Genomic DNA, 25129 nt, shown 5'->3' on the forward strand with positions numbered 1-25129 from the left:
AAGCAGAATGGGGTTGCTCGATCTACTGCTAAAGTAGGGCTTCGTACGGTGTTGTAGGGCATTTGCGACCTGTTATGGCTTAAAGGATTACTTGAAGATTTTGGTGTATCTAATTCCTATTCCTATGATGCTATATTGTGATAATGAGAATGCTATTAGTATTAATCATGATCCAAGATAACATGCCTGTACAAAACATTTAGAAATTGGCAAACACTTTATCAAGGAGAAGTTGGAGAGTTACTTAATTTGGATGTCATTTATTTAGTTTGGTTATCAATTTGTTAGTGTGTTTATTAAAAGATTGGGGGATAAATTGTTTTATCCTGTTTTAGTAAAGTTGGGCATGTTTGATATCTATACTCCCAACTTAAATAGAAGTGTTAAAAAGTTTTTGGCCAATGAGGACATATATGTCCATTTCCTTATTATTTTATGTATGGCGGCAATAAAGTTGATATCATAGTTTTCGCCTATTAAATTTATTATAGTAAATAGTTTGGGGTCATATTAAGCATTTAGTTCAATTGTTTGTCTCTTAACAAAACCCTCATTCTTGGTAAAAAGAAGTCAACACCACCGCACCACCACCGCCACCGTCCCAACTCTACACTTCAACACCACCACCACAAGAGAAGACTCGGCCACCGCCACCGCCACCGCCACTGCTGAAAAACTGAACCACCAACATGAACACAACCACCACCAGAGACCCTAGCCACCTCCGAGCAGAACTCAGCTCTCTCTCTCTCTCTGCTATGTGTCTCCAAGGGGAGGAAATCATCGAAGTTGCATAACGAAAATATGAACGCAAAGACATAAGGGAAGTATGACCAAAAAGGGCAAAAAAAAAAAAAAAAAAAGAAGACACAAGGGAAGGACGTTTTTCGGTTTCTTTGTAAACTGCTGCTTTTTATTGAACTTCCTGCAAGTACAAGGCACTTAACTGAACATTGAGAAATCGGGCCAGAATGTCAAGGTAATTTACAGAAAAAGAACAGGACAACCGCTGATGACAGGAAAACAAAGCTGAGAAAGCACATTACACAAACATGCAAGATTCCTAAAACTAGGCAAAACACTTTGTTTGGACACTCACCCAATCTATCCCAAAGACATTAGACGCAGCCTCCCTTCTCTTCAAAGTAATCAAGAAGTAGATATATTCAAGTCACACTTCGTCACGTTTACATACCATACAGCAATATGACACCTTAACTGGTTTGAGCAGAAGAAATGGACACTGGCATAGAATCTTGAAAGTCGACTCTGGTGCCAGTGGTGCTATCATGTGCAGGACTAGCCATATCAGCTACTGTATCATCTTTACTATCCTCATCCACGCGCATGACCTGGCCAAAACTCTTAGACATTTTATCGATGAAGTCACTGGCTAACATTACTTGATTCCTCTGCTCATTTTTGCCAGCTACCCCGACAACAGGAGGACTGGCTTGTTGTCGGGCCTTTCCTTCTTGAATAACTTTCTCACGTTCTTCGTAGAATTCAAAATCATCCAGAATAGATGTATCTGTCTCATAATTCTTGAAGATATTCAACATCTCAATACCTTGTTCCAATTTCACCTAAACAATTTCAAAATAGAGAACCATTAACTCGAAGACAAAAACAACAACTAAGCTTTTATTCCATCAAGTGGGGTCGCCCTAACTTCAATGAGGCAAAACTTAACAATAAACCAATGAGATGAAACCACTAGTAACAAAACCATTGAAGGACATTCCATCTCTACAGGGTCCATAGAATTTCTCTTAGAATAAATGTTATTAAAAAATGAAGCGATGTCTTTCTGAAAGGTTACTGCCATGGAACAACACGTGATGGAGACCCAGCATATAAAGTACAGTCATTCCAAAGTTTTTGAGGATTAATAGTATCCCTGATTAACGTACCTCCTGGGTGTCTCGGCTGTTTGTTACAGGCTTATTGTCATTATTTTCCAAAACGATGTGACGAAGCTGACTGTTTGGAACATCTTTAATAACATGCCACTTCACAGGGAACTGCCCACTCCATCTATCTTGTTGCCAATAATCAAAGCTTCGGTCAAAATCTACAGGTCCAACCATTTCAGCAACCCCACAGAAATGAGCACTAGCATTCACCTGCATGTAACGGAAACAGATATCATATGAGAAGTAACTATAAGCCAAAAGAAGCAAGCAAATTTTCTACAACTGGAAAGATGCAAAGTTGATCTGGACTAAGAACATCCTGATGCGAGTGTTAAAATAAGATATTCAGATTCTCCAGGCACAGCAAGAAACAGACATGCCAGTGAATAGGAAATGAACAAGCTACACGCACCATGTATTCTGGATAAAAGTATCCAGGAAATCACGATATTTAAAGTATGAGATTTCTTTTATAAGTCTTCAACCATTATTGACATTTACTATAGCAGCTCGATCACTACATCTTTTCACAATGAGATAGAAAGATCCTCTCCATTGAACCCAAGCAGACTCATGTGAGTTGACCATTTATTAGGAACTTCAATTAATCAACAGAAAAACAGACTAAATGGACAACCACAGTCAAGTTCTTACTTGGAAATTGTAATCCTCATGGTAGCAACACCACTGTTTCTTACTCTACTTTTCAAAATAGTAGAATTTTCTGAAAACTTTCCCCCTGAACTGATGACTGATCAACTATAGCAAAATCAATAATGAAATATCTTGTGCTACTTACTGAGAAGAATAGGAAGACGGGGCAAGTGTCTGGCTTCTCCTTTGCCTCCCGGTAAGCGGCATCCAATTTTCTGTTCCCATTTGGTGTACTAGCCCATACACCATATTTGATACTCTTATGAACATTATCTTCACTATATGATTTAATCACAAAAAACTTAGCATCATCGTATTCTGTGATGAAATCTATGTGATTGTATGACCCATGAGGGATCTTTGTTATAGATGCGCTAAGCTTGCTATCATCAATGGAGGAACCATGTTCAGAAGTAGCATGATTCTTCAGCTTTGATGCTCTAGGTCCACGGTTTTGGTCACCAAGGATATCAGATGTCCCATTACAACTGCATATAGCACCATTGCTTCTCCGGCGCCGTCTATTATCAACTGAAAGCCAGCCCTGACCATTTAGTCCTAAACCAGGAATCGGCGTAGTCCCAAAGTTAGCTCCCCTGTTGATACCACTGTGCAGAAAGTCTCTATTATATGGATCAGAAGATCCATATCCAGACAAGGTTCTTTGCAGATCAGAAGCCTGAATAAGATAAACAATAGTCAATAAGGTCCACCATCCTTTTTCAATCTTCACAAGCTTATTTCCGTAAAATTAAAATTACCTTCACCATGGTAGAACCAATTCGAAGACTCATAAGCAAAAACATTGAGGTTATGGACATGGTCATACACAGGCAAGGAAAATCAAACCACCAAATGATAAACAGCTTATCATTCAGAAATGAAAGAGCAGTCCTTTGGCTACAGTCTCAACATCTTCTTGATCTCACAGTTATACCATTAAGGGAAAAGATGAGTTTCTCTCAGTTTTTGGACATTGCGATGTTACCTCTGTTACTATAACCACCCACCTCATACATGTCTAATAAATACCCCACTACCACTATGTCCACTCCACTGAATGATCACCCAATTCCTCTTAAAGTGTTTCGTTTTTCTTTATAAGTGAACATCCATCATCATGCATGCACAGAGCGCATGTTCTAACACTAATATTCCTCTGAGTGAAACTTTTTAAGCAAAGGTATTTATGTTCATTTAATGCACTAATCTCGTATCAATCCAAGAAGCTGCTTAATGCATGTTATCATAAATGATGTGCACTTGAAAATTTTCAACCACCACTTTTCTCAAACAACAGAGACACCGAAAAATCTATCCACCCCAAAAACAACAAAAGGTGAAAAGATCGACAATATATTCATTAGATACAGATGGAAAAGCAAGAAAGGCATACAATTCCAATATTTGGGGTAAATGACCCTATGCCTATCGGCTGGGGAGATGCCGCTGGCGATAAAGGGGAAAAGGACCGTTGCCTATCAGCTGGTTTGGACCAATCTGACCAAAGTCCTCCAGAACTCAATCCATCCAACCCCATTTGCTGATCATGAAACCCATGAGTCCAAAGATTTCCTGGAAAGCTTCCTCTACCAAAAGATCCCACTGGTGAAGGATAATTAGGTCTTGGCCCAAAAAGCACTCCATCCCCTTGCTGGTCAACATTCATCGACATTGTGAGATCCGGTTGTGAAACCTGAGTTGGTGAAGAAATATATGGCATAGTCGGAGGCAGTAGTTGTTGGTAGTAAGGTTGTCCTGAGTAAGGAAATTGCTGTGAGGAATACATCTGCACATCTCCACCAACAGAAGGCAATGGTGTTGTGACAGGGGAATATGGTCCATATGGCATATGTGGACTGTACCCATAGCCAGTATGGAAAACAAGAGAATGATTGTCATTGTAGACTCCCTAAATGCCACAAAAGAAAAACATAAGGTTAATAGGATACATTGTGACTGAGCAAGAATGAGCGTAAAATTAGAATACAAAATCAATAACATACTGGAGATGCTACTTCCAACTCTTTTGGATTGGCATAGTGAGACAAATCATCCCACTCCCCAGTAGAACTGCCATATCCTGAAGTTCATGAAGATAAGCATTCATTTTTATTTATACTGCATGTAAACTCCAGCCATCGCAAAAAGCTAATGGAAATCATGTTGCTGATGTTAGAATCAGTCTAATCAGTTCGTATTTAATGACATATCCTTACAACATGCTGTTGCACATATCTATGCATGGTTTCCTCAAAAGATGATTATCGCATCTATGAAAAATGTACCCAATAGAAAGAGTTTTCACAACTTATTTAATTTAGAATGAGAAAGGAATGATCTAGCATTTATGGAATTAACGAATTGTCGCAGGAAAAAGGTGCTCAGATGCACTTGCAGTCTTATTACTGTGTCCTACCAGAAGACTCCAGGTGCCTTTTGGCAGCAGAGTCATAGCAAGACTACAACAGAGTTTTTTCTGTCTGACCTATTTTCACGATAGTAAGAGTGAGATGTAGGGGAGCTTCTACATCTTCACCCTTGCAATCTAATAAATTTCCTGATTCAGCTATTGTAGATGGACAAAGAGAATCCTGCATTCTGCTGTGCTCTTTCCTTCATCCAATACAAGTACATACTATCGGAATCAAAATGATGAACCAGCATGAAGGACCAATTTCCGTGTTTTTGAATTTTGTGCAAGAGTGCCTTTTGGAATCTTTCTATTGGAAAGCTCCCTCATGGCTAGGAATTGAGAGGTACCGATAATTTGTCCAAAGTACTAATAGTCGTCGACCGAGAAACAGAAACTCCAAACAGGGCATCCTACCTGGTGGTTTGGGAGAGAGAAAGAACTTGTTCCCCTAAAAATTAATCTGGAAAGTCCTGATACCTTCGAAAGTGGCTTTAATAATATCGAAGGCAACTCAAGCAATATTCTAAGCAATAAACAATCTGCAAAAGACATAATCCAAAATAATAAACAGATGCTTCCTCCTTAAAACAGCAGGGAAGTCAGTCGACCATCTGCTTCTTCAAATGAAAGCCAGGGAGAACATTTGTTGGATTTGGTTTAGCATTTTGGAGATTTTATTTTGGTCTAAGCAGCAACTAACAAAAATGAGATTTGGGCTTCAAAGGAACCAACAATGGCAGAGATAAGGAATGAAGGAAGCTTCTCTGTGGATACACCCAGCTATCTTTGGGCTAAATAAAGGGAAAGAAATCTAGAGATTTTGAGAGTAGGATATTCGCATGACATTATCGAGACACTTCCAAAAGAAAAGAACAGGGAGTTATAGTTGTCATGCTATATATTTAGCTAAGAATTTATCGTTAAAATACAAATGCCTAATTAGATCTAACAGAACTTCTCTCACTGAAACTTTGTATAGTGGCATCAATAAGATCTTTTTGCAGTAAAATAAAAAAAAAAATGTCTCCACGACTCAAATGCTGTGATGGCCTTAATAAATGAACTGCACCAGCTGGTTAGTTCAGTTAGTTGGCCTAGTAAGTCAAAGACGCGGCAGTAAGCTGCACAGTCCTCATGCCACTGATTCTTAGATCGGTAAAGTACAGATCGCGACTTTTACAATCATAGAAAAGAAGGACAATTTACAGGGCTCCACATTGCAGAAAAAATCTATCAAGTAGGACTCACAAACCTCTGGAATGCAAGGCCTGTGGCTGATGGGCATGTGCATCAGCACCATCGCTGCTCAAACCGATGGATACTGATTGACTCACCGGTTCCTTCTGAGAACCTGCAGCAGCACCGTCCTGGGAAGGATTAGGAGAAACTGACCCTTTTGCTGGATGCTGGAAGACATTCCCAAGTAAAAGGTTATCATTCAAAGCAATTCCATGGAACCTTACCGAGTAAGCACAACGAGAGAACAAAGATGCATCACAGCAGACTCACAGTTAACTGCTGATTCATGTTCTCTGGATCAGTAGGTCCCTCTTCTGCATTCACAATCAGTTTGTTCAGTCATGTAGTATCGTAGGAACCAAAGGCAATACTCATAATCAACCAAATCTATCCAACTTCCAGTGCTGACAAGCTTGCATCCATATGACTATATGATCATTTGCCCAACTGATTGATGCCTATGCACCTATAATTTCTTCCCCAAGTACTAACTTAGTCGAGCAAATTAAGGCAGTGCCCGTCCGTAAGTGAACAACAAGATCAACAGTCCAGGAGTCAAACCCATATTAATAAAAAAACAACGCATGAAAGGATCACAAGATAATTCCATGAACTCTGCAAACAGCCATGTTGGGGGAAAAATCAACTTGACAGCTGGATATGACTCTTTCTTTGCCTTTTTTTTATGGCTTTTGCTTTTACATCTTCATTGCCGTGCAGGAATGATGCACCCAGTCCGGAAGTCATTGACTAATGATTGTTTTGCGGCCAAGAAAAGGGAAAATCAGCAACCAAGAGAGTCGACAGAACCAAAAGGGAAGAGAAAAAAAAGGTTCTTTTGATCGCGGCATCTAAAAAGTACACAGAACCCGCTTCAATTCATCAGGATTAACTCCTCGGAATAAGAGGTGGGATTAGCTTGACAGGGCCATGCCACCAGATGAAGCGAGGGTGACGATGACAAGAATCAAGAAATCAAATTGAGGGAGGGAAGTGAAGATTAGGGGCGTACCAGCGGCGGAGCGATCGGGACGTCGGGGCTGAGGAGCGGCCATGGACATGGTGGGGGTTAGATCTCCCTCTCCCTCTCTCTCTCTCTCTCTCGGGATCTTGTTCAATTCAAGAAACCGCCTCCCAGAATCTACCGCATCACAATGGAAAGAGGGTGCAGAGTATCCATTGGGAATCTATCAGTAGGTGTCAGACGCAGGGAGAGATAATGGGACGGTAAAAAACTTGGCGTACCATATGATGTAAGTACATATATATATATATATATATAGAACATTCACCGAATAGGAAAATGCTAACTAAAGGAAATTATTTAGGTCAGGAGAAAAACCCACCACTTGTCCATATAACAAAAGGTAAAAAGGACGCCAACAGAACAGTCATTCACTGCTTTGCTTTACCGGAGAAAGGCTTCATCTTTTGGTGAAATGATCAAAAGATGGGATGGGGAGAGGAACGACCCTTTCTTCTTTCTCTTCACCCTTTTTGGGGGTACTTTTTCTGAGTTACTATCTCCCTCCTCCGTATTGCTGTTGTCCAATTCCATTTCTTAAAACTTGCCATCACTTTGCTTGCAGGTGAAAACTTAGAGAGGGAAGGGTTCACACCCCCTCTTCGCCCAAACACCCATGACGATGACCGGTGGTACATCCCGGCTAATATTCCGCAAACAAGATATCACAACATCCAATGCAATTTGAATCTTAGCATCTTTGTGCGAGGTCATGACAGACCTTTCGATTTGGAAAGTTCGAATTTTAGATGATATTGTATAATTATAATTCAAATTGGGATATTGTGTGATGATCGCAAGACCTTCACAACCATGTCCAGGAAAAAAGAAACTTCAGACGCTCGCTTTTATTCACCAAACTAACACAAACCAAAATGAATATATGGGGAAAAGTATAAAAAAAAAAAAAAAGACCTAAATCTATTATATTAGTGTTAATTAAGTTCTAAACTTTTTAACTTGATGTCAATTGAATCATTCCGATTAATTTTGGCCAAATATTGCTAACGTATGTGTTGGCCAACTTACATGACACCGCGTTGCTAATGTAGATAATTTTTAATAATTTTTCAATTTTTTAACTTTCAATTTTTTTCTTCTTATTCTTCTCCTTTTCTCTCCTTCTTTTATTCTTCCTTTTATTAGTGACCGGCCACTGGTCGCAAGCAATGGCTAGACGATCTAGCCTCGCCATGGCTAGACAAGGCTAGTTCACCTAGCCATGGTTGGTGACTAGCAAATGGAAGAAAAAAAAAGAAGGAAAAAATTCTTAAAAAATAAAAAATTGAAATTTTATTAAAATATTATTAAAAATTATCAAAGTCAATGCATGCAATCTTATGTAAGTCGATTAGCGTGCATCTTAGTAATATCCGATTAAAATTATTTAAAATAGCTGAATTGATACCAAGTCCAAAGATTTAGAACTAAATTATCATTATTAAAAGGTTTAAAATTAAATTAACATAAATATAATAGATTTATGACTTTTCTAATACAATTTTCCAAATGTATGGGATGATAATATATAATGAGAGGAAATTAATCATTCTCTGTATACGCTCCATCCTCTAAGAGTCGTATTTTACGCAATCGAGATTAAATGTCAAAGACGTGTTCGTAAACTAGTGCGGTTGAGAGGAAATTCCAAATTTAAAGTACCATATGTGTCACTTTTATTTGGCATTTGTTTTTCATAATCGTTACTAGCAAAGCATGTGGATTTGTGAAATAAGAAATAAGATGAGCGTGATTCCACTATCACTATGCACCAAAACAAGCGCAAAAAGACAGAACGGAGACTCTGGGTGTGTTTTTCTAGCTTGGATCGGGACAGTCGCACCACACCCGAGTTGAAGAGGGGCAAGTGGCGCATCATCACTCCTTCGTGCTCCAGGCTTCAGCTATTTAATATGATTGCCATCCAAGAACGATGAAAGACACTAACCAGGGGACGCAGTTTCTGACGGTGTTAACGTTAATAAACAGGCATATGAACGTAACACAAGCAAAGACTTTCCGCTCGGAATACCTTCGCATACACAAATTGCGTAGCTCAAGTGTTTTCATATATAATTGAACCCGTGGACATGTTGTAAGAAAACTCTTGTATCGCAGATATCAAAGTTGGGGATGTGCACCCAGGTTTTCTTTTATACATCGAGGGTGTCATCCCATAAATGGGCGCTTGTTTACAACTTCATGCTGAATTGACGTCTTCTGTTGAGCTTGCTATGGTGTCACTTAAATCGCGGCCCTTTGTTTCAAACGGAAAGAGCACTGCGCAAATTCCAGACACAAAGATCACAATCTCGAATAGAATTATGGATGCAGTTTGATGACATCCCTTTATTAATGCAACAGCCACGAGAGGACATATCATCCCGCCAATCCTCCCTATTGAGCTCGCAACTCCAACACCAGTTGTCCTGATTGAGGTTGGGTACACCTACAGTTTCAATTAAATCCCAAAGATGACATGTCGGTTAGTATTTTCTAAACTCAATACGTGCCAATGCTGCTGACATCAAATTCTTGTTTAGAAACAATCTCTCGGTAAAACCGACTGACATCTGCTAAAACAACATAACTGCATATATAAGATTTCGTTCAAATAAAGCACGGACCCATAGGTGATCAATGCAAAAGACCCAACCATGTTGAATTACCCTTAGACCACCATCACTATCACAAAATATCAAACATTCACAGATGCCAGATGCTATATATAAGCTTAAAAATGTGCACAATGTCCACGATATCTTAAGAAAATGAACATCAGGATTGTATCCTTTCATCTGATGCCAAACTCAAGCTCTCTTTCTTTCCCTTTAACCCTATTTAGTCAATCCTTCGCCGGAGCATTCTCATTATGTATAAGAAAGGCACACATGCATGAATTGTTGGACAAGCCAGCTGCAAAATTTGTGCACTGCTGCCGGACTACATTCCTTTAAAAGAATTCCGACCATTAAAGAGGATAACTATAGCATTCTACAATTAAAGAATTCAAGCTAGTTTCCAGATCTCACAAATTAAACTGAGAGATGACAAAAAAAAATTTCCCCTATTATTAGGTACAAGATAGTAATTTACCTCTGGAGCATATATATAGATAATAGTGAATGAAGCTGTGATGCATATGCGAGCGCCGAACAGAAGACTTGTTGTCAAACCTGCTGGTTGATGGACAACCAGCGGTAGCAGAAAAATGCAACATAAGAAGAGCATAGATGCCATCGAAAGCTTACGACCAAGTTTATCAACAATTGCAGCTGATATAAGAAGCCCAGGAAATTCTGCAAGCAACAGTAGCAGGTAAAAGGAAATGGTTGAACATTTAATTTCAAATCAAGGGCCAGCATCTCAGAGCTACCAAGTAAAAGAAATGTTGAAATATGGCAGGGAACCTTACCAGCAAAACTAGTGACAAAAACGTCTCCATAATTGATGTCACTAGTTTTTTTCAGATGTGACTGATATGGGGAACATTTGTTGCGTCCATTGCTTAACTCAGTAGTCAGCAACACTAGTCCATAATATGCGAAAGCATTCCCAAAGAAATATATCCACAAAAGCATAGTTGACTTCAGTAGTCTTGGAGAAAGAAGCATAAGTAACGAAGAAAAGCCTCCCATACTCTGCTCTGAGCTATCAAGAGTTCTATTTTCCTTTCTCCTTGAGGTGAGCAACTGGGTATCCTCAGACGGAATGCTATTCTCTTGCAATTGAACATTATAATCAGACACAAGAACTCCAGCAGGCAGTTCAGTTTTGTTTAGTCTAGCTATTTCCTTCAAAATACTGTGAGCATCAGCTATCCTTCCTTTCATGCATAAGTACCTAGGAGACTCGGGTGCCACCACATAAAATAGAAGGAGAACTGATGAAGGCAGAGACGACAAAGCAAGCAACCACCTCCAACCTAATCTTGGCATCACAAACTGCAGAAAAGCAAAGAAAAGATGGAGAAGAAGAAACTTACTTCACTGTCAAAGCATGTCAGTGTGCTAACGTAACACAAGAAAAGCAGAATGGGCTCCCAAGATAACCAATCTAAATCATACAAACTGATGCACTGGATTAGCCATTTCAGTTTGAGCATTACCGCACTACCCCTCTTAGACACTACATTTTCATTTAATTTTCCCAAAGCTTCTACTGCAAATGGCTGAATCAATTGCAAAGTTTAGTGGGTAGTACCAGTTCTCTGAGAGACTTGAAAAATTATCTCCATGTATTAGAAGATGACGTGTACATAGGACTAAACATATTAATGTAGGTGACTTCTACACCTCACCCTTGTCACAATATCTGAAAAACATAATTAGAAAGAAATTGAGTGATCCACAGAGCTCTTAACAATGCGATAAAAACACAAACACTTGGTAAGTAAATGCCTAAATAGGAAGCACAATGAGTGTCTGTAGGGATTACATATGACAATGCTATGGCTTCAAAAACACTTGCACATAGGAACTCAAGCTGATAATTCAAGAAACCGATTCCTCAAACTTCCCAAAATATTCTACATTAAATATAAGGTACTTAAGCAGAAGTCAAGACTACAAGGAGGCCTTTGGAAGAAATTTTTCCTCGTTCCTTCACCAAGAGAACGGGTGGCGTTATGAGGCGAACCCAAATTGTCCCCACTGATGATCCAGCACAGATAGAGGCTAGCAGAAATAAGGATTTTTCCATTCAAAAGTGCATATAATAGGGCATATTAATTTCCAACATAAGATAAAACAAAATTACTGGAGAATAAGGAAACGATTAGCATACCCATGCAATTGAAGCTTCAAAAATTGTTCCTACTGTCCAGAAGGCAGAGAAAATAACCATCCAAGTACCCCTTTTTGGAGCAGGGATGAACTCTAAGAACCAGGATGAGAGGACAGGACCACCTCCTAAGCCAACACCAACTAAACAACGGAGCACAAGCAATGAAAGATAGTTTGGGGCGAAGGCACTCAGGAAACCGGCTCCAGTAGTAACCACTGCTGTAATTAAGAAACCTTTCCTAGAAATAAATGAGCAGCCAATGAAGCAATGAGCTACAATTCTACCGTCAGAAATAGTGACCTAAGTATCTTACTATTAAAAATAACATGGAGGTCACAAAATTGCTAATCAAATAGTTATCAGAGTCATCTACCATTCCTGGGCCTACGATCTGGATTCTTATTTTTCATCTCCTGAAATGGTGGAGTACATGATCAATGCCTTTATATTATAGAAATCAGATTTAAAGTGTCAATCAAGAGCACCCCTACTGTTTTAGTATATGGTCCAGTAGTCCCAATTTGTAATCCAGATTTTAATGATGGGAAGGAACTTGCAGGAATCCTGATTAACTGGCGACAAGATACATAAGTTAGAAAGAAATGAATGATATAAACACGTCTGCTTATTGTTTTGTCAAACGTCTCAGCATTGTAAGTTTGTCTATTCAAATCAAGTTGGCTTATCACTAGCCAAAACACATTCCATTACTTTGTTCTTCATACACACCTATGCAGCGGGAAAAGTACACCGGAATTTCTAAACCTTGTGTACAGAATGCAAGGAAGTCCTAAAACTTTCCAATAGTTCAATTGAGTTCCAGAAAATTTTCCACAGAAAAATGCAATAAAGTTTTCTGGGTGAACATTACCTAAAGCTACCTTCATACCACTTAAGAAATGCTTACATGGCATCCTTAAATTGCACTTTCTGCGTAAGTTTTAAGACTTAATTGTATTTTCAGTGAAAGTTAAGGATTTAATAGTAATGATTACAAAATTTAGGACTCGATTGCAATTTGTTAATGCAACATTCCAGACCATCTTAAAGGCATTAAGAGCTTCACAACTGGTTTAAGGAGCAGACAGGGCAAGACACTCACCGTCTCCCATGCTTGTCTGACACTATGCCCCATGAGTATGCTCCGACGAGCATGCCCGCAAAAACTACGCTGGTTATCACGCTCTCTTCTCGTGCAGAAAGACCCCAGAGAGACTGAACGGCAGGTCCAATGAAGGAAAGGAGCATCACTTCCATCGCTTCTGAAACCCAACCCATGCCAGCATAAGCAAGAACGAGCAGTTGAAACTTGCCAAATCCCAGGGCAACAAGAGCTTCGTCGACCGTATACGTAGCCGGAGGGTCCCCATCTCCCATGGTTTAGCCCAAAGACACAGATGGCTGTATATCCCACCGCGCGAGTTGCTCCAGCCTAGGCAGAGAGGGAACCAGAAAAGACGACCTCAATGAGAGATGGGTCGCCTGTTACGTCATACGATTAACAAACACATCATAACTAATTCCAAGAGGAACATCAGCCAGATGTGATCAGAGGAGATGCACTGCTCATTTGTATGATAGGGAAAGCTGTATAAATCTCGAGCAAGACGCTCAAAGGATCCCTTATCCTGGTTTTAGAGATCATATAAAATGTAATTAGCAGGGAATCTGCAATGGGGATTCGGGAAACAGCAGTCAGTCGAGGCACAAACAACAATAGGAGAGGATTCCACGTCAACTCCAAAGGCCAGGCCTGCATTTTCCGATCGGGTCCCGGCTCCGATCGCTCAATTAGGAATCTTGTTATGAGACTTGTGCGCCCCCAATGACAATTCCCTGGCTCAATAGCGACTGAGATGTCAGCCCCATCCCCTTGAAATCTAGAGGCAATACACAATCCCGATGGGGATGGATAGATTGACTTCCTTTGGAAGCGAAAAAAAGATGCGAAATTCAATCGAAGAGGCGAATTAGAAACGGATCGCCACGGATGACGGTGGAAGCAGATGACGACGACGATGATGATGAATGCATTGTGGAAGCAGGAAAATCGAATGATATGCAAGGAGAGGAGCAACGCGCATGGGCATCTCCATCTCCGGGGATACCGGCATGCAGGACATGAAGAAGAGAGAAGAACCTGATGGATGGGATGGATGGATTTTGAGCAGGTGCAGAAACGCACTCCTTCCTTCCCAAACTAAAAAGCGCCAAAAAAGGTCCGGTGTCTCCTGCAACTTTGTCGTCCCTCGTTGCGAAGACGATGGCCTGCAAGCCGCAGCAATCTTCCCTCCGATTCTGATTCCAATTGTCAAGCGTCCAACCGAATCGGGGTTTGACAAGTCAAAACTAAACTAAACTAATTAATTGAAAGAGGTGCTCGCCCAATCCCATCAAGCTGGGCCCCACCTGATATGCCTCATTTATCATTTTCATTTGCTTTTTTCTTATCCCCTGAATACGACGACTCGGACAAGATCTCTCTCTCTCTCTCGTCGTCAACCCTATTCATCTTTTTTTCGGATTGTGGTGAGAAGCAGTAGAATAATAAAAAATTTGACTACTTCTTTTTCGTAATTCAATTAATATGACATATGTCCACATAGAGAATAATATGAAATTTCTCTAAAAATCTAGCAATGCGTTAGAAATTACCATCATACTTAAGTCATTCAAACATTTTTGACGTTTCATAATCTCCAATTACACCCAACAATCTTAATCTTACAAAAGAATTTGCAATTTCTACCACACCATATATTGATTTTGAGGTGTCTCATCTTGCTTCAGGGTGTAATTCATGAAAAATCGACTTCCAAGAGACTTTTCACAAAGAAGACACTTTTTATAATAGACAAGAGTTGTATCCAAAATAGGAAATTCCTTTCAAGAAACCTAATCAAATTAGGAAATTTATCAAACTTGGAAACTTATTTGAATAAGGAAAGCTCCCTTTTTAGGGTTAAACTTATTGAGTCAAGTCGCAATGGCTTTGCTAAAATTCCAAACTTTGCTACTATTCTCCCACAGCCTCGACGTGCTCAATTGCCACAAGCATCTCTAAAGTTCAAACCTTCCTTGAACTTTGACATAACCGTGTACCTTATTAGAATATTAACTTTCCTATACATTTTGCTACACCGTAAGGATTCTTAGACATGACCACCTTTACTGTAAATAAAGAAAACCTATTGTTACATTTTATATTTGTCAAGAGATCAAATACACATCTTATCAAACTCAACAACTACAACAATTATTAGCTCTACAAACTCCACCTCACTATAAGCACAATTTGTGTCGATTACCATACAAATACTCACTACCTTAGGAGTTTTTGGTTGCAACTCCACATTGAGTTAAACACCATCTAGATTCGTGAAAACAGTGCTATAATTACCCTTACCTAAAAGTACTGGAGTTTTGTCAAACATAAATTCTCTATGGACAATAAGTGAATTTAATTCCAAGCACCATAATCGTTAATCTTACTCCCTTCATGCATAGCCTACAAACATGCATTTTCTTACCATTCCATTGAGCTTACAATTGCTAATTTGAATATAATACGAGTAACAAAAAAATTAGTAATAATCAGCAAGATTACCTAACTACACTTTTCTAGAAATCCGACATCTAATCGCAGCCAATAGGTATTATTTACTAGGTAGCTCAGTAGCTATACCAGTACTGAAGAGCATTTTATGGGTCATCTCTAGTGATAGTTCATCAACTCTGCAACTTGATATAGAACATGGGCACTAGTGTGGTGTCTTGTTATGCATTTCTTTATACATAATTCATATAACGGTTCCATGTAGAACTGCATGCTACTTTTGATCCACACATGCTTAGTCATATTACTAGTCTCTTTTTCGATCAAAGTTTTTGAACTGTATGATCTAGACAACAACATGTGCCAAACAAATATGCTAAGTGTCCCTCGAGTAGTTGTCCATAATTATTAGCATACTTCTAGCACTCTTTTCTAGAGGAAACCACAACACCCTATGAACATCCAAGTAAATGAATTATGCAATCTCCATATTTTCTTTGATAATTGTACTGAATTGCACTTTTCATTATTTGCCTAAGTCACATCAACCGTATACATTCAATTCTTTAGCAACATAAGCATGTAACAAATTCCTTTCACATAGAATTTTCAAGCTTCTCTCATAAACATGCACCAAACAAATATGCTACAATTCAAACTTTTAGATAGATGCATTTGATGACTTTGCAATGAAATCTATTACTATCACATATTGAAGCTCATATGGGCCACTGTGCTTGATTCATCTCATTGTCACCAAGGCATCTTTGAACAACATTCACAACTCCACCTTATGAAATACAATGACATCTAGCTGAATTCAAAACATTCAAGGAAATCGAGATCTTGTACAACTTTGCATCATGCCTCCCTCCAATCAATGTCATCATAATACCATTGTGCATCTAATTGCGACATCACTGTTGGAGAATATATCTATGATATTTTGATGATCACCAATCTTTAGTACTAATGTTTACCATAATGAGCTGAGATGGTGAAATTGGTTAATCATTAATAATGCTCCTACATATCAACAAAGATGAGAAACTAGAATATGACATGTAGGAGAACAAGTGCCAATGTAAGTGGTATCTCATGGTAGCTTGGAAGGACCAATCGAGCTAGTGTTCTTCGCCCCATTGGCCACCCTTCCATCATGGAAGGGGGAGGTGAAAGGTTCAAATCCCCACCTTCTCAAGGGGGGATGGGGTGGGGATGCGTTAAGATGGAAAGATCATTGGTCTTAACATCACAAGTCATTCAATTAATATCTTGTTGAAGATGGTCAGCCTAATCATTTACAATCTACACCAATAATAGTGCACATTAGATTGAGATAGTGATGTATCGCATATGATGATAGTGACATACGCACTGAGAGAAGACCTTTGATGGCTTAGAATATAGTCATTCAAGCTCTAGATTTGTAGTTGAAAAATGGAGTTAGGCATAAGAACAATAGTTGAGAAATAGCGATAGCAATAGCCCTTTTAGGAAACTTGTGTGTCAATGAAGCGATTATGTTGACATCTAAATTTTAGCAACCCAATCAGTTGTTTATTACATAGAAAATTATGGATTAATTTCTAACCCCTAAACAAAGCTATTGAATTAAATTGCATAGCATATAGTTTTAGAAGTATTTATTATTTAGTTTAGATTTTCATTAATTGCATTGGACCAGTGGTGGGTGGTTTTGAGCTTGAAATTTGACAAGCTAAGCTCGCAAGAGAAGCCAAAATTCAACTAGCACTAGGGAGTTATGGGTGCTGAAATTTACATAGGGAGATGGCCCAAATTGAATTTAATTAGATCTAATTTCAACCCATTAGAATGAATTAAAATAGGTGTTGAGCTCAATTCAGCTCATTACATTGAAAGGCCTAAATTAGGCCCATGAGATCAAGTTTAAATCTAAGCTTGCACTATATATATATATCACGTTATGCCTCACAAATTAAAGTCAACAAATTAGAATTTCAAAGAGAGACCCCTTCACGGCTACGACTTTGTTGAGATCGTGGCCACACCACTACATCAACCCTATTGTCGATCATCCTTTGCATTGACAACAACCAGCTTTGTCGTGATCTAAGTAATATCGACACTGACACAAGACACGTGACATGATACGACAGAACACATCAACATGTTGTTTTTTTTTATATTTTAAATAGAGTATTCCGACACGTTGAAATACGTTGTATATTAAATATATATATTTTTATATATACATGATAAATTATCATTGTTATGATTATTTTAATTAAATTAATTTGATTCAAATTCACAAATAAGTAAATAATGAAAAAGAGCCTATAATGATTTTACACTAAAAACATTAATCTAACATTTGTTAATATCATTTATTATTTTAATTTGAGAAATTCAATTCCATTCTAATAATCCATAAAACTTAGAGGAAAAAAAAATCCATGTTATGGATTCGCATGTTAGAGCTTGTTGGAAGAGAAGAGGAAAAACCAAAATTTGGGGTGAATTGTGTGTCATGGAAATAGAAAGTCTGAGGAAAAAAGAGAAGATTAAGTTTTTCTTCTTTTCCTCTTTATTATTTTATATATTTACATTTTGGACCCCCTTATTATTGACTTGGTGCATTTCAGAATTATGTAGTGGAATTCCAAACTCACATGTCAGAATTTGAAACCCGAGTGTTAAAGATTGTCAGGAGAGTTGATCAGTTGTTGGATTTTTCGACACATATTAATCGAGTGTCAAAGAATATCGGACACTTCTCGAAGTATTCAAATTTCCGAAAAGTGTTGGTGCTTCATAGGCTACAATCCTCCCCATGATAAAGCAGCAGTGCTCACTCCTCGCCTGGCTGTGGAGGCCACACACTTGATCCACGGCCACGAGAGAATTGAGAAAGAACGAGCGTTCTGCACTTGAAGGAGGAGACCCGCACTTGGAGAATTTGAACGTCCCATTGCATACGAAGTCTTTGAAATCAAATTGTCTCTTTTCTAATGTGGAGATTCATGCCTATACTCCACGAACATCCCACTCTTATCTCCTTTCTCTCTTGAGGGAATTCATGAATAAGTCCTCGGTTGCACAGATTTTGCAGCTATTGCTTCAACGATGAGTTACCATTCGAGATTTTTCCACTATCAGGGACAGAAGTACACCTTAAGTGTCAAAACTTTTTACACTTAAGTTGGCATGAATGAACATTTAAGTGCCAAAAACTTGAAAAGTGATACTTGTCAAAATGGATCACTTAAATGCCACTCTAACCAAAATCGGGCCAAAATGTCGACATAGCGATTTTCTGGCATAGGAAATGCAAAACGATGCCATTTTGCACGTTGACGTAGTAAAAAAATTAATATAAAAATTAATTAAATTAATTTAAAACTAAATTTATTTATTTTTTTTAAAATAAAAAAAATTAAAAAAAAAAAAAATTTGCCCCTGCCAGGACCAACGACCTCGCTGACCCTCCCCCTTTTGCCACCAACCCTTCCGGGCAGGCAAGAAGGCGGCGGCGAGGGCTCGCCCTCGCCGCTTGACCCCTTCCCCCCCCCAATTTTTTATTTAATTTTTTTAATTTTAATTTTTAAATTTTTTTTAAATAAGTTTAGTTTTAAATTAAATTTAATTAATTTTACGATGTTAGAACCAAAACGACGTTGTTTTGTATTGTTTAGCCATGTCAGCGTGCAAAACGACGTCATTTTGTACTTCCTTTGCCGGAAAATCGCAACGTCGGCATTTTGGCGAGAGTGATTTTGCTCCGATTTTAGCACTTAGGTGTCACTTTCCAAACTTTTAGCACTTTAAGTGTTCCACCATCAAGGTGTCTCTGCAAGAACCTCGCAGGTCCAAATCAGGTCGTTGTTGCAGCCAAGTTATACAACAATGCTGTCATTCGTGCCGCATCCATCACCACGATTTGATCTAGAGCCAAGATCCATGAGCCACCATCCTTGCACCGTGAGTTGTTGACGGTCATCGTTGCTCCTTCACGACCGAGTTGCTGCCCCATGACGTCCCTGTTGTCTTGAGTCGCGAAGCCTAATGTTGCCGGGTTGTCCGTGGAGCCCCAACGTGAGCCGCTCCTACGCCGTGCTAAGCTTGCCGCCGTTGACATCCTAGTTTGTGAATCGCCGTGCCATCACCGCTCATTGGTGGGGAGGTGGTTGCGATCCCGGTCCGATTGCATTTGATTCGAATTCAGAAGGTGAATTTTCAAATTACGTAAGTTCTTTATCTTTATCTATGTTGGAATATTTTATTGCTTTGTTTGAATAGATTGATATTTTTTTTGTGTTAGATTTTAGATATATTCTGTTAGCAATAGGTATATTCTTAAATAATGTAATATCCACAAAATCCTAAGATACTCCCCCAAGTTACAAAACTTTCCTAACTTAAAAACTTATCTAGATAGCTGTCTAATCTCTAATTACGAGATACGACTCCTTACAGAAAATATTCTATCTAATTTATAATCATTTGGATACAATTGTTGATTTAACTATTCTAAATTTAAATAGATAAACATTCTATCAATATCTGTAACCACTTAGATATGATTGTTGGTCTATTTTGTGTCCTTAATGAGATAGATAACGTAAGATTGTGGACTATGTTATTTAATTAAATATATGTCTATTGTTTGATTGCATTCCTTTAAAACAAAAAACCAAAATTATATCTTTAAATTAGATTTGATTCTTGCTAAAATATAGCTTGTTTTGGGCTAGATTACATACTTAGATTAGGTTATTTATTTATTCCAAATCTTTAAAATAAAAATACCAAAAACATTGCTTTAGGACATTAGATTTCCTTTTCTTTAATTAAAATTATATGTTTGTGATTGGGTAATTTTTTCGAATTTTAATTAAAAAGAAAAGAGAATGTAAAAATATCAATGTGTCATGTAAAATTAGGTCATCCCTTCCACGTCTTTTGGTCATTGCGTGTTTAGCATTGTTTAAACGTGTGACATCTTAGGATAGTTGCATTAATATTTGCCCGTTATTAGATTAAGTAATGTTGCATGACATATAATTTACATATTAGGTTAAATTAATTGTATGTCACACATCATGTTAGCATATACATGTTTTTGTACATCATTGCATAGCATTGCACATAGATTATGTTTCATTAAATAAGAGGAAACCTAAAAAGTTGAGTGACTGCATGCTAATTAGAAATCATATCTTGGGCTATTGATGTGAATTCCAAGCTAATATTGCTGATGCTTTTGTGGCTATTGATGTGAATTCCAAGCTAATATTGCTGATGCTTTTGTTATTATGAAGTAAGTCATGTAATTTATTTATTATTTTATTGAGTGTTAAATTGGTGGATTGCGCATCCGCATAATCATTTCACATGTTCAAGAGTAATAAAATAAATTCAAGTTTCCTGATAAACTTTTTTTGATGAAAATAATGTACCAAAAAGATATTAAAGAAATCTAATGTAACCAAGTCCCCGTATACAAATTCTCCGGTTCATAGGAATAAAATAATTCTCCCGTTATTTTACTTAGGTGTCTAATCAATATAGTATAAATTGATCAGTGGCAACTCCTAAATAAAATTCATTTGCGTATTAAAAACTTACATCTAAGTCATGAATTGATATAAACTTGGGATAGTCTGAGCTAAGTTTAAACTTAGTAATCCATTAACCAACTCTAGGTGGTCCGACCCACTTCGGGTAGGTCATGACAGACTACAAGCACAATCCCAATACTAACAAAGAACCCCAAATGACTCTCAAATGTCTACCTGATCATCCTTGAAGGTCTCCAATGGATTAATTGAAGACCTCAGTATATAAGGAGCAATGATGCTATGAATTAGGTTGGACAACTCGAGTAGACACAAAAAATGATGTTGTGTAATCTAAGCTAGAAATTGTCTTTGCTCTTGTTCTAAATATCTCTCTATATTGGTTTAGGCATTGTAATAGCAATGTAGTTAAATGTACATGCATGAATGCAAGTGTGTGTCTTGATAGTGTAATCTATCATGTAAAGGGAACAACACTAGTCAATCGTAATTTGCATTGCTAATTACTAGTGGGATTTATCCATTGTTAAGATTGTTAGTCTGAGAGTGGATGTGAGCTTGGGGACAAAGCCGAATGACTATATATTGTAGTGTGATTTGTTTAATTCACTCAAATTTACTTACCAATTGTACACAAATTTGTCTACAACACCATCTTGAGTGCTGATGGTTTGGTATTCCACAAAAGTTTATTATTATTTTCACTCAACCTATTCACCTCCATTTAGGTCGTATTGTTAGCCCTACTGATCACCTACAACCATACATCGCACTCAACATTGTTCTCTAATTACACATTACCACTATCCATGCACTAACAAATATTAAATCAATTCCTATTCTGTAAAGTAATGAAATGAACAATTAAAATCCATAATTCATTGTCTTGTTGCTGGTAGGTGCACTATGTGAGTTGACAATAATACATTGCGGTAGGTGTGAGTCCTTAACAGTCTCTAGTGATTTGAAGGAGCAATTGGGGTTACTTTAGATTGGCTTCCTCCCCTATACCCCTATTTATTATGCTTGCTTATGCTTACTTTGAGTACGCTTGACTTTGGGTTCGTCTAGCTTTGCATTTCTTGCCTTGGACTCAGCCCAATTTTGCATCCCAAGTGACAAATCCTCAATTATAAGTAAGACATTATCAAAAATATCTTAATCACTGTAAGATATGGCTGCAACATCATATGTGATCTCAGCTCTAATTTCTTTACCTTTATCATTCTTCAGGTTAAGGTAATACCTTTTAGGATGTCCTATCTTGCCACAACTCTAGTAGACAATACCACTAGTCCTAAACCGATTTCATCTGTTTAGGTTTGCTCTACTCATACTAGTACAGGCACTGCTTCTTCCTTTATCTTCACCTACAAAGTGGTAGGCACATGTTCCCTAAATTATCTTCTATGAATCTCTTCACTTGGAATCAAATCGTGAACTCCATCAAACATCAAGCTTGTTAATCTAGAGAAATTACTAATAATAGTAATAGTAATATTCCAATTATTAGGCAATGATAATAATAAAATCAAAACATATACCCAATAATCAAAGTCAATCTCAATAGTTTCGAGTTGACTAATAATCATATTGAATTCATTTATATAATCTGCAATCGATGCACATTTGCTCATCCTTAAGTGAAACATATCTTGCGTTAAGTAGACATTGGTGATCATGAAAGGCTTCTCATACATATTTAATGTGGCATTCATCAGTCCCACTATGATCTTCACAATATTAAATGCAACATTACAAACCAACATCAATTGAATAACATGCAATGCCTATTTAAATTAACAACTCCTACTCATTTTGCTCCATTGAATTTGATTTCTCCTTAGATAGGAGTTACTTCAGTTTCCTTTAATTTAGGTGATCCTCAAATTACATCCTCTAGAAACCAATATTCTTTCCATAAAAAATGTCGATTTTCACTTTTCCTTATTCTATTGCCATCAATTCATTTCAACTAAATCAAGCCTGGTTTTGATATTATTTGTTGCAAAAAAAGTGATCAAATAATAAAATAAGCAAAACAAGAAAATAAGTTAGACATTAGATGTATGTGATTTGATTGGTATGACCAATGTCCACACGGAAAGCAGTGTGAAATTTTATTATAAATTATATGATATAACGGAGATTATAATAACACCAGTATCACCCAAATACTTTAATATTCCCAATCTTAGATACACCCAATGATTGCAATGTTTAGCCTTATAATTTCTCATAAAAGAATCTCTCAATTTCACAAACGAATTGATAAATCTTACCACAATATTAGCTTTAACACTCTCAAATCATTTCAAGGTGTAATTCACAAAGAAATAGCTTCTTAGATACTCTTCACAAAGAAGATACTTCTTATAATAGATAAGGATTGCATAAAAAAAAAGGGAAATTTCTTTTAGGAAACCTACTTAAATCAGAAAATCTCAAACTTGAAAACCTACTTGACTTGGGAATTTTTCTTTTCGGGCCTAACAATGACCTATGAAGTACCGATATTCTCCGAGAACCTTTGTGTTGTATCGGACACTTCGACATGTGTCCGACACTCTCCGACAGTTGGTCAATGCGTGTTGGAAAATCCGACACCTAGTCAATTTTTCCGACATTCTTTGACACTTGAGTCAGAATTCCAACGTATGAGTTTCTGACACGTGATTTCGATATATAAATCAATTTTAAAATTTTTCAATAAATGAGATGTCAAAATGTATATATGTGAAAAAATAAAACACAATAATAAAAATAATAAATGGAAAAAGAAGAAAAACCCATTCTTCTCTTTTCTTCTAACTCCCACTTTCCGTGATACACAATTCACCCCTTAAGCTTTTTTTTTTTTTCCTCTTCCAACATATCTAACATGCAAGTTTGGAATGTTGATTGCTTGTTTTCTCCAAGTTTTATGAATTGTTGGAATAGAGTTGAATTTGTCAAATTGAAACAATGAATAATAAATGATGAACTAATGTTTTTAGTGTAAATTCATTCTAGACTTTTTTTAATTATTTATTTATTTGTGAATTTGAATAAATTAATTTGATTGAAATAATCATAAAAGTGATAATTTATTATGTATATATAAAAATATATATTTAATATATAAAGTGTTACAACATGTCGAAATTTTCTGTTTTTTGAGAAATGACATGTCGGATCGTGTTGTTTGTCGTGTGTGAATATTGATGCTACTTATATAATGATTCACTCTCTAAGATGATTAGCTTTTTTTTTTTAGCAAACTAAAGTAAATGTTTCTTCATTTTTAGGTCATGGCTATGTTGTCAACAGTTCGATTCAAGTGGTTTAGCTTGGATTTTCATGTTACCTAAATCGAACCATAAGAAATCCCAAATGCACAAGCAAAGATAATCTTCGTCAAATAATTCATAATTAGTGTACAATTTGCATGTTAAATAGGTTGACAATGACAAGAAATGTAAACGGTAGATTAGCTAGTTATAGCCAAATCTAGATAAACGAGAGAAAATATGATTCTAAAAAATAATAATAATGCTTTGACTCCCTCGTTACTTTCATGAAACTTCAACATGAACCACAAAGATATGAAAAAGAGGAGTTTCAAGTCCTTTGCTGCTGTACTGACCAAAAAAAAGTCCTTTGCTGCATTTGTGGGCTTTTGACTTGAACTAGGGAGCTATGGAGCATATGGAAATTCAACTCTCTTGTTTTTGTGGAGCTTTGACGTAAATAAAGAACTAAGAAGTAGTGGTGAAGTGTCAATATGAACCAAAGATACTGAGTGCATTTGTGGGCTTTTTGATTTTTTTTTCCTTTCTTTTTTATTCCCTTCCACTATTCCTTAACAAAAATTATATTAAATAATAAACAATACTAATATACTTAAAATATGTAATAAATATAGATACTAAATAAATATATATACATAATATATATTATATAAAAAAATAAATATATAAATGAAAATACGAATGAATA

At 37.2% G+C, this 25129-nt stretch overlaps 2 protein-coding genes across 2 annotated transcripts; both read right to left on the bottom strand.

Moving 5' to 3' along the window:
- Positions 1 to 891: 891 nt before the first annotated feature.
- On the bottom strand, positions 892 to 7470 carry LOC104423285 (YTH domain-containing protein ECT1). The gene is made up of 8 exons (XM_010035797.3): positions 7238 to 7470; positions 6496 to 6539; positions 6239 to 6392; positions 4577 to 4653; positions 3967 to 4482; positions 2716 to 3249; positions 1914 to 2126; positions 892 to 1586 (listed from the first exon to the last, which is right to left on the bottom strand). The coding sequence occupies exons 1-8, from the start codon at positions 7284 to 7286 to the stop codon at positions 1215 to 1217; spliced, it is 1959 nt and encodes a 652-aa protein (XP_010034099.1). The 5' UTR covers positions 7287 to 7470; the 3' UTR covers positions 892 to 1214.
- A 1779-nt stretch (positions 7471 to 9249) lies between these two features.
- Positions 9250 to 14353, bottom strand: LOC104423287 (organic cation/carnitine transporter 7). Its single transcript, XM_010035799.3, has 6 exons — positions 14175 to 14353; positions 13137 to 13466; positions 12035 to 12272; positions 10665 to 11193; positions 10346 to 10548; positions 9250 to 9698 (listed from the first exon to the last, which is right to left on the bottom strand). The coding sequence occupies exons 2-6, from the start codon at positions 13409 to 13411 to the stop codon at positions 9450 to 9452; spliced, it is 1494 nt and encodes a 497-aa protein (XP_010034101.2). The 5' UTR covers positions 13412 to 13466; positions 14175 to 14353; the 3' UTR covers positions 9250 to 9449.
- Positions 14354 to 25129: the final 10776 nt, after the last annotated feature.

Source organism: Eucalyptus grandis, chromosome 10 (genome assembly GCF_016545825.1).
Source record: "Eucalyptus grandis isolate ANBG69807.140 chromosome 10, ASM1654582v1, whole genome shotgun sequence".
Taxonomy (NCBI): Eukaryota; Viridiplantae; Streptophyta; class Magnoliopsida; order Myrtales; family Myrtaceae; genus Eucalyptus; species Eucalyptus grandis.